Below are 14,580 nucleotides of genomic sequence, written 5' to 3' on the forward strand. Positions count from 1 at the left end.
GATGGAGTAAGGGTTCTAAGTTCACATCCCTTCCATAAGTGATAATGCTTTGTAAACGTTACTATTCCTCCTATACTGCCTGAAGAAAAACCATAATTAGGAAGAATCTGACTTGTGGGGCCTGTGTCAGTGACAACATGAGAACACTTTTAGCCCCAACTTCCAACTCAAAATATCTTTTAACAAAAAGAACAAAATATTTAACAAAAAAATAATTCCAGATCTAGGCATTGGCTTTCCACAAAGAGATTTCATACCTTTTGAGTTGGAGAATCTAATCCATGAGAAATCCTCTCTGCTCTGCTATGGGGTACTTAGCAGGTCCCGCAAACAGTAGCAGGCTCTTGGTTCCTTATCGGTTATACTAGATAAAAATGCCAACTGTGCTGCATATTATTTTTATTTAATATATCTGAGGGTCTTGACATAATGCATAACATTATATCTTATGGTGGTGGTAGTTTTGTGTGCAATTTAAAATACTTGACACTACTGCAGCTGAGAGGAGCAGGAAATGTCATGTATCACCAAGCTATTAAGAAATGACTGGCAGAGTGAGGAGGAGGAGCCAGGTCCTCCAAGAAGTTGGGTTCTTCTCCCTCACCCAAGGATATGGTGAGACCTGGGTTTACATTTTATTGGACCGAGAGGCTAGGAACTTCAGAGCCACCTATGACTTCCATATAAAAACAGCTTGTGATTTGGTGACATTGTGCACACAAATGACAATATTCTAACCCAAGAGCACAGGAAGGAAATAGACTGACGGAGACACTTGGAAAGCCATCCCTGCTGGACCATTAGAAACCATTTCCTTGTTTTTAAAAGCAAAGTATTTTTGCAGTTAACCTCCTCTCTACTCCGTCCAGAATCCAGGGAAACGTGGTGTCCAGACCCACAGGGAAATATTGGGAAGCTAAGCAGACAGCTCCCGTGAGGGTGTGGTGAAAGAACAGTAGACCGTGTGTCTGACGTGTGTTTCACTTCCAGCACATTGGAGCGGCAATTCTGCTCTCAATCGCAGAGCATTTGATGGTAGCTGAGAAAGTTCTTGAAGAAAAATGTAATATTGAAAAAAAAAGGAGAAACAATCTGTATTATTATTATTGCAGATAAATGTCTTAGGAATTGATCCAGTCAACTGATAAAAAAATCCGAACTCCAGTGTTCTTCCCAGTACCCAGCCCCATGTACCAGCTCACATGACAACCTGTTGATGTACTGGCATTAAGTGGAAACTATACATTTGAGATGTACATTAAAAAAGTTTTTTTCCTACTGCATTTACTGAGCACCTATTGTGAGCCACTGTGCCAGTCACTGGAATCAAAGCAAGACACCATTACCTGCCCTCCCCTGCAGGAGACAGACACCTAAACAGGTAATTCCAACAGAGTGTGGCAGATGCCTGGGATCCCAGGTCGGGGGTGCAAGGGGAGAAAGAGCTAAAGGAAGGCCTCATTCATGGAAGTGCCGCCCCATCAGGGATCTGTGTGCATTGGGAGCACAGCTGAGGGAAAACAGGAGGTGATGGTTCTCAGCAGAAGGAGGAGGACTGCTCCAGACTATAAAGTCGAGCATGCAGTCTAGTAACTGCAGGATAACAGGATCACAGCAGCCAAACATAAATATACATAATTAACCATTACTTAAACACAGACTTTAGAACAATATAATAAATTACATTGTTCCTGAATCTTTACAAATTTACCTCAAATGGTAGCTTTGGGATAGTTTGTTTTTAAATTTCAGTCTGGCTTAATGTTTCTGGATTCTTATCTTTCAGCAGCCCATTGTTTCCTGTTTTAAGGCTAACAGTCCCTCCAGCCCCCAGTTCATCTCAGACAGGTCTCATGAAAAGTAAACTGGAAAACTTGAGAGTGGGCTGCACAAATAACAGAGAATATGGAGACACTAGCTATTAGTACTGTTGGTATACACTCCTCTAAGAATGGAAGGGCCTCCAGGCTCAAAAACCGATTTTACTTTCCTATTAACTAAATTATGGCTTCCTGAATTTGCAATTATTTAAAGCAGATACCATTTTTTCCACTTTTCACATAATTCCTTATTTTCCTATCTCTCCGTTTTGCCATGGTTCTTCCTGAAGGTGATCAGAGGGCCCCATTCCTCCATCTAGCACATGTGCCTTTTCTCATGATGTACTCAAGAGAATCAACCTCTCAAAAAGTGTCACAGGCTGGCAGGTTGAAAGAATTCATGGTGAGTGGGAATAAAAGAAGGAAAAACAACGAAGAAGAAAGAGGTACACCAGAGGTCGAAGTGGAAAGAAGAGATGGACAATGGGCTTGGTTGAAGAAACCACCTGTGGTCCCGAAGGCCTGGCTGCCTGCCTGTGCCTGATGACGCCAGTGAGACCTGGAGGGGCCAGCGAGGATCACGTCTCAGTGGCCCGAGCCGCGGAGCACAGTGTCTCCATGATGAACAGAAGAAAGAATGAAGCAGAGGAAACTGAGGACAAAGTGTCGTGTAAACCCAGCACTCCCCCCTCAAGGGAGAGGCCAGCTGGCTCCCTGAAGAGCTGGCAGCTGTGGAGCCTTTGTGGGCAGCGTACCTTAAACAGGGAGGAGAACACGTGGAACGTGTACACAGCACAGGAGCCGTCCGAGTCACACATGAGCTGGTTGATGTGGCTGCGCCAGGCCTCCTCGGCGTCGTCGCAGGCCGTGGGCTGAAAGGCGGCAAGGATGGCCGAGAAGAAGGGCGAGGGAGGGGGCGACACTCCCCTCTCACCTTCCCCAAAGCTGGAAAAAATGCAGACAGTCAGGAATGGCGTCCTCCTTACCTTTGCTGGAAGTGTCAGTTCTCACCCGAGGCACCCCTCCTGCCCGCTCCTCCCGTGGGGGTTGCTTCGGGAGCCTGGCTCTCGGTCAGAGGTCTCGAGATTCTGATTCTAGAAAAGAGGATTTTTCACCAACTCTGATTTCCTTTATACAGATACAGGACCGCTTTTTAGCCTTCACCAACTGACCCTCACTTTGCTGCCGGCCTTTCCCCAGACACAGGGCACATTCACTCCTGTGCTTTGACCCATTTCAGTCTTTTTCATTTTTCACTTTAAAAAAATGAGAAAAATTTTGTTATCTTTTCACTTTTCCTTTGTGGAGGGAGAGTAATGGTGTATACACATAAATAACTAGGAGAAAAAGGGCAGAGAAAGGAAAATGAGAGAAGAGAAATTCACAGTGAGACAGAGGGAAACAAAGAAAGGAGAGAAAAATAAATGAACTGAAAAGTTAACATTTCTTCTCTAGGTATCACCCTAAGCTGTTTCTCTGACAAAAGGATATGCATCACCATAACGGAAAGCCTCTGTCTAGCCATGTCAGAAGCAATGTTCAGAGGAGTGATTTTATGATTCTTTCTTCTCCTGAAGCAGATCTGTAGCATTATTTATGATTTATCCTAGATGCCACATTAATTTTTTTTAATCTATTCCTTTATATGTTTCTTGTTTATATTCTCTGACTAGATTTCACTTGTCTCAGAAATGTCCATCTTGAAACTGAAAGCCACCCACTTGAAAAAAAAAAAAAGTAGGTATGTAGCTTATAAAGAGCCTCTTGTTCTGGTCTTTTAACTCAAGATGGGAAGAACTCCATTTCCAAGCCTTGCCAAGCTTGCTTATCTTCAAAGCTTATAAGGTGTGGACCACGTCCCCGAGGGCTCCTCTTTGGCTTTTTATGTTATTCCAGGGCTATAGGGATTCCCTGGTGGCACAGTGGTAAAGAATCTGTCTGCAGTGCAGGAGACGCGGGTTCGATCCTTGGGTCAGGAAGATCCCCTGGAGAAGGAAATTGCAACCCACTCCAGCATTCTTGCCTGGGAAAATCACATGGACAGAGAAGTCTGGTGAGCTACAGTCCATGGGGTTGCAAAGAGTCAGACAACTGAGCGTCTGAGTACATTATTATTCCAGGGCTCCAAGAATTCCTATAGACATAGCCTTCCTGGTTCTGCATAAGGCCCTGCACTGGAGCTGGATGATTCCTCACTGGTTGACAGCCTTCCAAGTCATGTCAGCTTGGACTCCTTTGCGAGGAAGTCCCAGAGGCACAAGCCTGACATTAAACTGGAGTTAGCAAACCCAGTATGATGTGCTGTGTACACCCTTTACCTGGCAAGAGTGAAGTGGTCCAGCGCTCGACTGCCTTTTTCTTCTGCTTCAGTCATATCCAGGCTAAAGCTGTCGCTGCATTCAAAAGTGGCTGGGAGCTCATTGATGGAGCTGGAAAGGTCATCCTCCTGCACAGTGGCGTCCTCCTCTTCCTGGACGGCATCGGCCTGGGAGCAAAGGAGAGAAAGGAATCCCCCAACATGTAAGGATATCCAGAAGCAACTCTGAAATCCAGAGAACGGAAATTGGGGGCATATGTCTTCTAGCTATGGTATAGTAAATTTGTGTAACTGAACTCAAGAATTTTCTGAAGCACTGTTCTTTATCTTCTTTTCAGCCTTTTCTGAGAGAGTTCCCAAAGAAGCTGTCAGAAGATTACCATATTTGATCCACACTTAAGGAGTATAAATGCTAAACTTGGAAGCAACCCCCCGGGTTGGACCTCCACTTTCAAAGATGAGGAAGTAGATGCTCCACACAGGAAAAGGACGTGCCTAATACCAGGTATGTAATTAATCAGAGCCAGAGCCAGGGCGAGAGACACCCATCTCTGGATTCAGAGCTCTCTCTGTTGCATAAGCCCAGTCTTCTAAAGCAAGTTACCTGGAGTTAACTCTCCAGTATATTATATAATTTGTAGTATGTCCAATGCTACCGATGGAAACTAGAACTTAGAGTCATCAGTGCCTGGCATAGTAAAGGCTCCTGAAGTCTCTGCCATGCCCATGATTGACCCAGAGCTGTTCATTGAGCCTGCCTCGTTGACAGGCCTTCCATACTGAACATCCTCTGAGCTCCACATACATAAATGCTTCACTCGGGAATATCCCCTGAAGGCAGCACATATATATATGAGGGGCTGCTCTTGGGTTGCTGTAAAACGTAGAATGAGCAGGGAGATGAGACGGCTCTAGGGTGGCAGAGCTGGGACTGCTGAGAGGCAGGAAAGAGACTGGCAGGTCAAATGGAAAAAGAGGCTGGGCTTGAACCTGGGCCAGAGGGAAATCATCTGGAGGAGCAATTGTTATTCAGGAGAGGAAGGAAGGCAGCCTGACCACAGAACAGAAGAGGAGAGGAAGAAAGCACGTGTACGTGGTTCAGTGAGTCATTTTCTTAAAGACAAAACCAGGGCAAAATAGGCATATGAATTAGAGCGTTATCACGGTTGACATCTGGCTGCCCCTTTAGTATTTTGAATCTAGGATTAAATAGGGAAATTAGGAATGTTTACAGACATGTTAGGGAAATAGGTTATCTCATGTCTTTGAAGGAACTGCTTATAAATACTGAGTTTCAGGGGCTTATCCATATCTGTCTCTTCCTGCTCTTTAAAACTAGACTGGTGCCGAGACTGCTGACTGGTCTGGGTTGTTAATGTATATAAACTTAATCTACTAGGGACAGGCTGAGATCTTATAAAAACATCTTGTTTTCTCTTTCTAACATCACAGATATATCAAATTTTGCAGAAGCCCAGCTGATGTAAAAAACAGAGAAAGCTTTTCAGAAATTAAACTCAGCCTTGCCCTGATAGATTTCTGTGTGAGTCCATGAAAATATTATTAGGCAGTGCTTTGTATGAGAAATCTATATAACTTAGCATTCAGAATTGAAAAGTTGACTACTACAAGACTGTGAAATAACATATGCTAATAATAACTTCACATTTATTTTGTGATGTTCATTCCATGAAGTTTAATTTCAAAGATTCTGGCATTTTAATCTCAGGTTTCCTTTCTGGTCCCCTTTTTGGCTAGAAAAGAATTCTGCTAATTCTCAGAATCCTGGTCACAGTTCTTTTGTAATGGGGAAGTCTTACAAATAATTATTTTTTAAGCCTCAATATTTTTAGGTGATTGTAGTTTGGTTGGTTGCCCTTGGTTTACAGTATATAGGTTTTGTTAGATCTCAGATGTATTTTTAGTACACTGTATAAGGATACAGAATAGCCAGTATTTTATTTTTCTGTAGAAGCATCAGAAAGAAAATACTTTTATAAATCTGTTTTCTGTGTATTTTTTCCTATTTTCTCTTTTAAACTTATACCACCATAACCAAACTCAAGATAAAGAAAACTTTAATCCTAATAGTAATCGGCTATTTTGGTATGTCTAATATAAGAAAATAAAGTTGTATACTAATGGCCATTTATGTGGATACATATGTGAACATAGTGTGGAAGTTGATAGTTTTATGGACAGAATGGCTTATGCAAATCAATAAAACAAACCTTAAATGAAATATACATTTTAAAGTTCCTCTAAAAAGCTGACCTTTTAAATAAGGAAATTCTATCCAATACTTACTTTTCTCCTCAGAGAGCCGATTAAGACAGTTTTGTGCATAATACTGTGATTGATACTGAAATTTGTGATAGCCCAACAAAAGGCGAGAATGCAATCAATGCATAGCCTGTATAATTGGTTCCTACATAGGAAAAAATTTCCACCAGTCTATGCACACACCCACACCTCACTTAACAGATTGTTTTATAAAAGTCATGACAAAGAACATCAGTTTCCCTGTCTCAGCCACCTCAGACATTTGTTTTGCTGTTAATCAGCAGTGTTTGTGCTCTCCAGAAAATGCAAAACGTTTCATCTTAAAAGGACCTCAAATCAAATCTCTTTCAACAAACAAGAAGATGGTTGCTTAGGTCTTTTGAGAGTAAAGCAACTTCAAAACCTAGGCTCAGGGGCACTAACAACTATTTCATAAAAGAAAAAGATAAAGGTAGTCCCTCCATTTATAACCCTCTTAAGAATGCTCAGAAAATTGGAAATACATTTTTTTTGGAAAGAAAACCACAACCAACAATTGCCAAAATCTCTTCACCTTTGAACCCTCAGAAATCTGAAGATTATTCATATCAGGCAGAGCAGCTTCAAAGCTAGCCATCCTGGTGTTAAAGGAGTGAGGGTCAGCAGGGGTCAGATCGCAGGTGGTCGTGAGTGATTCCATGGGGTTAGTCTCCTCCGAAGGGGAGAGATTCATGATCTGTCGAGAAAGCAAAGGAAACACAACGTTGTGTGACGTTCCCATTCTTTACATAAGAGTACAAACCAGTGTACAAGCTGGTTGCTATTGGACAGGTACTAACTACTGAACATATTAATACATACTTCACTGTCATTAGAACTTAAACACCGCAGCTGGCAAGGCCCAGCACTGTAAGACACAAAGACCCCTTCTCTTTCCAGATAACCCCATCAAAATGTCTTATTTCCTCAAACTAAAGATGTTGGAGGAATTTTTTTTTTTTAAAGAAAGAGTTCAGCTTAAGTTATTTAGGGAAAATCTAGGCCTGAACAAATCTGATGGCATTCACGGCTGATGAAACCCCCAGTGTTTGTCTCCATTTGCACCCTCCAGAGAAGAAGCTGGTTAGAATCAGACAGACCCCACCTGACAATCTCAGATTTGAGTTTGGCAGCTGTGGGAAGTTTCTTTAGTTGCAACTGGAAACTGCCCTGCTGCCTGAAAGACAAAGAGCAGTCTCCCAGTTTCTTGGGAAGAAGAGGTGGAGAGTTCCTACTTACGAGGTCAGAGTGCTCCAGGATCTGGCTGGTGGTGAGGTCCTCCTCCTCAGAGGACTCATCAGAATCCTCGTGGTTCATTTTATTGAGGCTGGGAGAGCTTCCTGAGAGCTGGCGCTCCTCCAGCAGCTGCAGGTCACACTTGTCCAGACTGTCCAAAGAACGCCTGCGGACTCCCCAGTTGAAGTTGTCCATACTCTCGCCCTGAAATCACACCGTCAGCTGCTTTTTAAGGCCAGAATTCTCCCGCATGTACAGCTTCACACATCTAATCAGTCATAGCTTAGCCTCGATACTTTCATTATGAACTCTCAAGCCCTCACCTCACAGACACGGGCACCAATGATTTTGCTAACATGTTGTGAAGAGTAGTAAAACAGCACACTGTTTTCACTAAATGCGTGTTAAGTCACAGATAGATGTGATCATACACTCTTCTTTGGCACAGTGGGTAACACTGTTTTACAAGTTGATTGGGAGTACTCTTAAAGAGCCATGTTAACAAAAAGCTATCAGAAAGAGACTGTTAATATTAGAATAACTTCAACAGAGGTGTTCCTTACCTACTCCCTGACCCCCACTGTTTAGTACTGTTGTCCAGAGAACAAAGTAAGGGCTATGCTTGTGGCACAGTCCACAGCTTCTGGGTATTAAGTTGAAGAGCATTAGGTACACATTCCAGCCTGTTTCTGCCACAGCAGTTTTCACAGATAAAATGCAGTTAAAGGGTGTCAGAGAGCAGCTGGGCACAGTCAGACGATCATGCACGATGCAGAGGCCAGAGCAGCAAGGCTTCAGTTTTGCTTTAGGCTCATCTTTAAATAACTGTTCCAACACAGGAAACAGTTCCCTCCCTGGACCTGGATGGACTGACCTGGTACCAAGGACTGTTGCTGAATTGTACATGTGTACTGAGAACTGGGCTAAGTGGCAAGGTAGATGTTACAGAAAGATTTCAGATATAGCTCATATTGTCTCTACAAATTATCATATATTAAGTAAGTTTATTTAATTGAATATAATTCCCCCCCTAAAAACAAATCTGGGTTTTATTTCTCTCTCCAGGAATAAAGCAAGAGAAATATTACTCACCCATTGGTGAGCAAATTTGAACCTAACAAATAGGTAATCTGAATAATATCTAGCACAGAATCTTATTATGTACATTAGTCATTTGAAACACAGATGGTTCACTGAAATAAACTTTCTGATGAGAGCTCAGTTAATAGCATAATCATATAATTTCAGGGAGAGATATAAATTACTATTAAAATTATGATTTTTTTCCTCTGGTTTTATGGGTCTATTTTTTCTGGCTCCTAATAAAATAAAGCCTACCATTCTCACAGATCTCTGGTATAACAGATGCTTAGCTTTTCCAAAGTCTTTTGGCTATTCATGGTGGAAGGCAACGGGTAAGAATCTTGAACACATTCTGGATATTATGTGGAAGTTATCATCATTCACCCCATTTATGACGTTTATGATTATCCTTAAGACTGTTTGATTATATGACTCAGTATTTGATTTCTATAGTTTATAGCTCTATCTGTGCCTTTTATCTATAACTACTGTGCTACATTACCACCAAATGATTGTTTTTTTCCCCGGGTAGGGAAGGCTTACTATTGTGCTGGTATTTTAAAACGGCTGTTTCACAGAAAGAATGAAAAAAATGTGGAAGAGGCAAGAGTTCCAGGAAGAAAAAGAAAACACAGTATGTGAAGAAATAAAGAGGGTAAAGAAAAATGAAATTACAAAACAGAGAAAAAGGAATGTGACAATTACTGGGAGAAATGTACAACTGTGAAACAAATTTACAGAACTGATTCTCTTACACTGAATCAATGGATGGATTGGATGAACTGTCTCAGGCAGCAGTTCTGAAGTCCCCCACCCTGAACCTGGCTCACACTGAGCTGGCAGAGAGATATATCCAGGGCCACAGAGTACTGCACTGGGCACAGTGCCTCTGTATTGATCTGACCACAGCTCAGGTGAAGACCTGAATCAGTCAGGCATGGGAACTGGGAGTCAGGGAAGCTGTTCTCGCAGGGATAATATTTGGTGTCTCGCTAGAGGATGCAGAAACTGCATCGGAGGCAAGGATGTTGAAACTGTTTCCCCAGTGGCAGCTGAGGGTTTGAAAGCAACAGTAGTCTGGCCTGTGCTGGAGTCTGTGGTGATTAAAAGTCCACCGGGCCTTCTCACAGCACAGGACTACCCCTACTCGGAGAGCTGCCTTCTAGCCTCTCCACACCCAGATGTCATGTGGGGTCAAAAGCCAAAACTGTGTGTGTGTGTGAGAAGACTGAGAAGGTGGGTAACTATCCTTGATGGACAATGTGCATATGTCGGTTATCAAACCTAAATAACCACTCAGGGTTCATACTGAGATGAGAAAATATTCACAATGGAATGCTCTAGAAGTGTTGGAAATCATATTTGTTGATACTGGAATACCAAAAAAAGAATTATTGTTGAAGGAACTTAGAAGTCAAAACATGTTCCCCCAAATGACCCTACTCAGACTTAAGCCTGTAAGACATGGATATAGTGTGCTCATAGGTCACTTTGTCCAGGATAACACTGGCTTATGCCTGTTATCTGGGTGTAAATTATTGCCAGACTCGTTTTTAGTTGCAAAAGGGTCCTCACTTGGATAGTCACCCTACAAAGATAGCTCTTAATTCCTAGAAAATAAAAGCAGTTGATTGGAAGTGGACGTGGTGTATTGTTTAGATAAAGCTTGTTGATTTCACTTTTAATAAAAGAATTAAACCACAAAACCAACCCATTCCAGTTGTGCAGCTGCCTAATGAGAAATTATAGGATTTCTATGGATCATACTTAAAAACTCACCTTTCCTCAAGAGATAAAATTATGCAACTTCCAGAACTAGACATATAAAGATTTTAAAACTACATTTTAAAATGTATTTATACTTTCAGAAAATATTTTCTTCCTTGAGCAACCAAGAAAAATACTTATAAATGTGCAAATAGCCATACATACTCTCCAGGGGGAGAAAAAGCAATTATGTTGTTATAAATCTGCAATGATGCAAAACACCTACTAGCGTATCTGAATTGAAAATAGTATCATCTTACCTGAAGTTCCTGGGTAGCGGATTGAATGGACAGAAAAAAATAAGAAGTCTATTTAAAATGATTATATTACAGATACTCAAGTGCATTTGCCTTAGTTTTAACACAACAGCAGCTAACAGTGCTAAGAGTATATACTTCAGTAGAGGCACCTTAAAAAGCAAAGATACACAAACCCAAAGGAGAAGAATTAGTACCAAACACCGGAAATTCCAGCTGTCTCAGCAGTGGATGACGTAGCTGGTAACAAATCATAAATACAGTTTCCGAAATAGCTTTCCACTTCAGTGACAACTTTGGTCTGTCTCCTCAACACTTTTTTTTTGGAATGTCTGAATTTTTATTTGTGAGAAAACTGTGAAATGTCATGGAAAGACTAATGAGGGTCATCTGCTTGGGGAAAAAAAGGTGGCATCACCTGATCCTGCCCACAAAACCAGAAGTGTTTGTGATCAGGCTGTTTCACTGCTGAGGTAATTAACAGCAAAGACGTAGCACCCTTTAAGGATTCTGAAGAGTTCAAAGGCAAACCCTTAAAGATTTAGTCAATACATTGAGACTAATGAAAGGGAATAAACATGACAAGAACCTTGTCTGTCTTTTTTTATAAATGTGTTTTGATCTAGAAGCCAAATATGCTTACCTTTTGCAGATGAGGAAATACTGAAATTATTCATCAGTGACAGTACAAAGGAACAGACACTTAGAATGCCTATTCTGCGCCCAAAATTATGTGAAAAGCTTTACATAGGTCACCTTACTTGATCCCTCACATCAGTTCTACAGGCAGGTTATTATCATCCCCATTTGATAGATGAGGACGCCAAGAGAAGCTGCTTTGAGGCTTAAAGTGGGTCAGAGGCTGAGCTAAAGTCAGAGCTGGACCTGCTTTGACTTATCTGTGACTCTGTAAGCAGGCTAGAATCCCATATTGTAATCTTGTGGAGAAGTAACATTCTCAAATAGTTTATTTTATTTGGATAAAATACATACTATCACACTCTTGTGTTTCTTATAAAATCATAATCATACAAGGTAACAACCACTATTTTTTTTTTCTAGTTCTTGTTGGCTAGGACAATAGAGAAAACACTGGAAGGAAGGCATAGTATCCATCACTTGCTGTCCCTGACAAATATTAGCATAAAATTTGTTTTCAAATGATAAGCATCTAAGGTTTTCCTTATTTTGATAAAAATTAGTTCTGCAATTGTGTCTGATTCTTCTACTTGATAGCATTCCTGCCAGATCCCTTCACACAGCCCATTTGTCTTTGTATGAAAAAGATCTTGAAAAAAATGATGCCTCTCTTGTTTCATCAATTTTCCCTCCTCAGTTTAACTTACAGAGTGAAAAGGGTACTACCTAAGCTTGAATTCTAGCCTGAGAGCAAAGATGAGATCAGTTGCCCAAATTAGGAAGTTAATCTTTTGACATTCCATATACCTCTAGCTCATTTTGAAAATATTCAAAACAGCTGTATTTTGCATTACACTTTTAAAACAGTTCTCACCACATTTACTTGTTGATTTCTTTATTGCTAGTTATGGTTAACACAGAAAACTGCAGAACTTTTTACTGGTTCAAGAAAATTCAAGGTGAAGAGCTGACATGTTTTAAAGGTGCCTTGCAGTCAGTAACTAGATCTGATAAACCTGTTTCCAGGGGAGGAATTGGTGAAGAATACATTCTTCATTCTGAGGACATGACTCTTCCTTGCTGGCACAGACAGCCAGGGTCGTCAGTGGCCAGTAAGGACAAAAATGGACAGCTCTGTGACCTCGTCTTGACCTAAGTGGATTGGTCAGCAAGTGTTCTTTTAGGGAAGGTGAGCAGTTACCTGAAGTATCATTTCCCACAAGTTTATAATTAGGAGGTGCCCACCTGCCATAGGGCTTCCCTGGTGGCTCAGATGGTAAAGAATCTGCCTGCAATGCGAGAGACCCAGGTTCGATCCCTGGGTTGGGAAATTGCCTGGAGAAGGGAATGGCAACCCACTTCAGTATTCTTGCCTGGAGAATCCTATGGACAGAGGAGCCTGGCGGGCTACAGTCCAAGGTGTTACAAAGTCGTGTCAGACTTGACACAATTGAGTGACTAACACTACTACTACCATAGGATATGATGAGCTTGGAATCTGGGCTTCCATTTGAACTGTGTGACTGGCAGAAAGCCCTCTGTCTGGGAAGTATAATGTGGAGCCCACCACACACCAGGCTCGGAAGCAGGCATTCTTACAGATGGCAACCTCATTGAAGGGAACTTAGTGTCCATCCCAGGAGGAAAAAGCCTGCCTCTCAGCTGGAATATGCCCCCAAGCTACTGAAACAATGCTCCTCCTTCCACTCCCAGTTTTTAAAAACATGACTCATAACTGAAGCACCTTATTACCACAATTATCACTCAGATACCTAGATCTGCATCTGCCTGTTCAGACTTGAATTCAGATGCTCCAGGTGTCAAAAACCAGCCAAAAGCAGAGCCAGGAGCTCGTATACGTTAAATCTAGTTTCAAGTTCTGAGGATTTCAAACAGCACAAAGATGCCAGGCCCTCGGGCTCCGATCGCAGGCTGTAGCAGGCAAGCTTTGAAATCATCACGTAAGAGCAACTTCACGCTTAAAATAATTAAATGCTTTGCCTGTGTTTCCCAGGCACCAGAGAACAGGCTGAGACCATCAGTGTTTCTGGTTTTTAAGTTCACCTTTGGACTAGACACACACGCAGTCTGCGTGTGGCCATTCAAAGTCAGATCTCTGCCATTTAGAAAGAACTTGGAACCGCTTTGGCCCTGGGCTCAGACAGGAAGGGTGGGGTGACTTTTGCCCAAGTTAAGCTGCTGTACTTTAAATAAACTGATCCAAAATAAAGTTTACAAGCTTTCTAATTAAAGAACTCACTATTTAGCAGGTAGAAAGAAAAAGGCTGAGCAGATGGTTTTCACTGAGCCTGTGCCTACCTCTCCATCCTCTAGCTCCACGTCCAGGAAGTCGAAGTCTCTGAAGACCCGGAACTGCTGCTCGCTGTTGGTGTCATCCATGTTCTCCTGCTCCCGGGCCCCGTCCTCGGACGACACCAGGCTCGTCTGATGCTCCAGCAGGTCCAGGTCCCCGCACGACGAGAAGATCACCTGTGAACCGAGAGGGCTCTCCTGAGAAACTACTCTCCCTTTGGTGGTTTGAGCTACAGAACCCGTAACTGGCTCCTCGTAGCACTGTATTTCCAGTACACACCTAATTCCTTAAGTGGGTATTTTTAGAATGTTCTTTTATTATTTATGTTGGACAGGTGCCTTCAGATTAAACGTTGCAAAGACGCAAGTTCATGTACTAGGAAAATGTTTGAGTCAAATAATTGCTTCTTAATGAAGACTGGATCCTGTGTGTGTGTGTGTGTTTCAACTGAGTGTGTCTGTGTTCACAGACAATCTACAGCACCCAAGAAATTTTCCATTGTTTCTACACTGACCGAGGTTAGAAACTGTATAGATTGACATACACATACACATCACATACATATTATCATGTAAGATTTTAAGGACTACTGATGCCAACAAAATAATGTTACTATAGAATGAACTGTGAGAGCAAAAGATTTAACCCTTTGAGAGATAAACCAGGAATGGTAAAGAAAAAGAAACCTAAGTCAAGAAGAACAGAACTTGTTCATTTGAATTCCAGAAGGGAAGCTGAGCAGCTGTGTTCAGAATTCACACTCAAATTCCTGTCCTGTTGATTTAAACAAAACTTTTTTTTCTACTAAAATTTTAGTATGTCAACCTTTTAAAATTATATGTATAG

The 14,580-nt window shown here is 41.7% G+C and overlaps 1 protein-coding gene and 1 long non-coding RNA gene across 3 annotated transcripts in view; one reads left to right on the forward strand and one right to left on the reverse strand.

The window, feature by feature from the left end:
- The window catches only part of FRY (FRY microtubule binding protein), a 248,217-nt gene that overhangs the window by 16,913 nt on the left and 216,724 nt on the right, over nucleotides 1-14,580 (reverse strand). The window contains exons 51-56 of one of the 2 annotated variants that reach the window (XM_068984473.1): nucleotides 13,740-13,910; nucleotides 10,785-10,793; nucleotides 7,678-7,878; nucleotides 6,974-7,135; nucleotides 4,139-4,305; nucleotides 2,576-2,765 (exon numbers count right to left, since the gene is read on the reverse strand). In XM_068984473.1, coding sequence (XP_068840574.1) covers nucleotides 2,576-2,765; nucleotides 4,139-4,305; nucleotides 6,974-7,135; nucleotides 7,678-7,878; nucleotides 10,785-10,793; nucleotides 13,740-13,910 — 900 coding nt within the window. The remainder of the gene's footprint in view (nucleotides 1-2,575; nucleotides 2,766-4,138; nucleotides 4,306-6,973; nucleotides 7,136-7,677; nucleotides 7,879-10,784; nucleotides 10,794-13,739; nucleotides 13,911-14,580) is intronic. The other variant, XM_068984472.1, reaches the window with a different exon arrangement.
- On the forward strand, nucleotides 4,193-14,016 carry LOC138089115 (uncharacterized). The gene is made up of 3 exons (XR_011145783.1): nucleotides 4,193-4,340; nucleotides 4,476-4,642; nucleotides 13,755-14,016. It is a non-coding gene; the product is annotated as an uncharacterized lncRNA (long non-coding RNA).

Source organism: Capricornis sumatraensis, chromosome 12, assembly GCF_032405125.1.
Source record: "Capricornis sumatraensis isolate serow.1 chromosome 12, serow.2, whole genome shotgun sequence".
Lineage (NCBI taxonomy): Eukaryota > Metazoa > Chordata > Mammalia > Artiodactyla > Bovidae > Capricornis > Capricornis sumatraensis.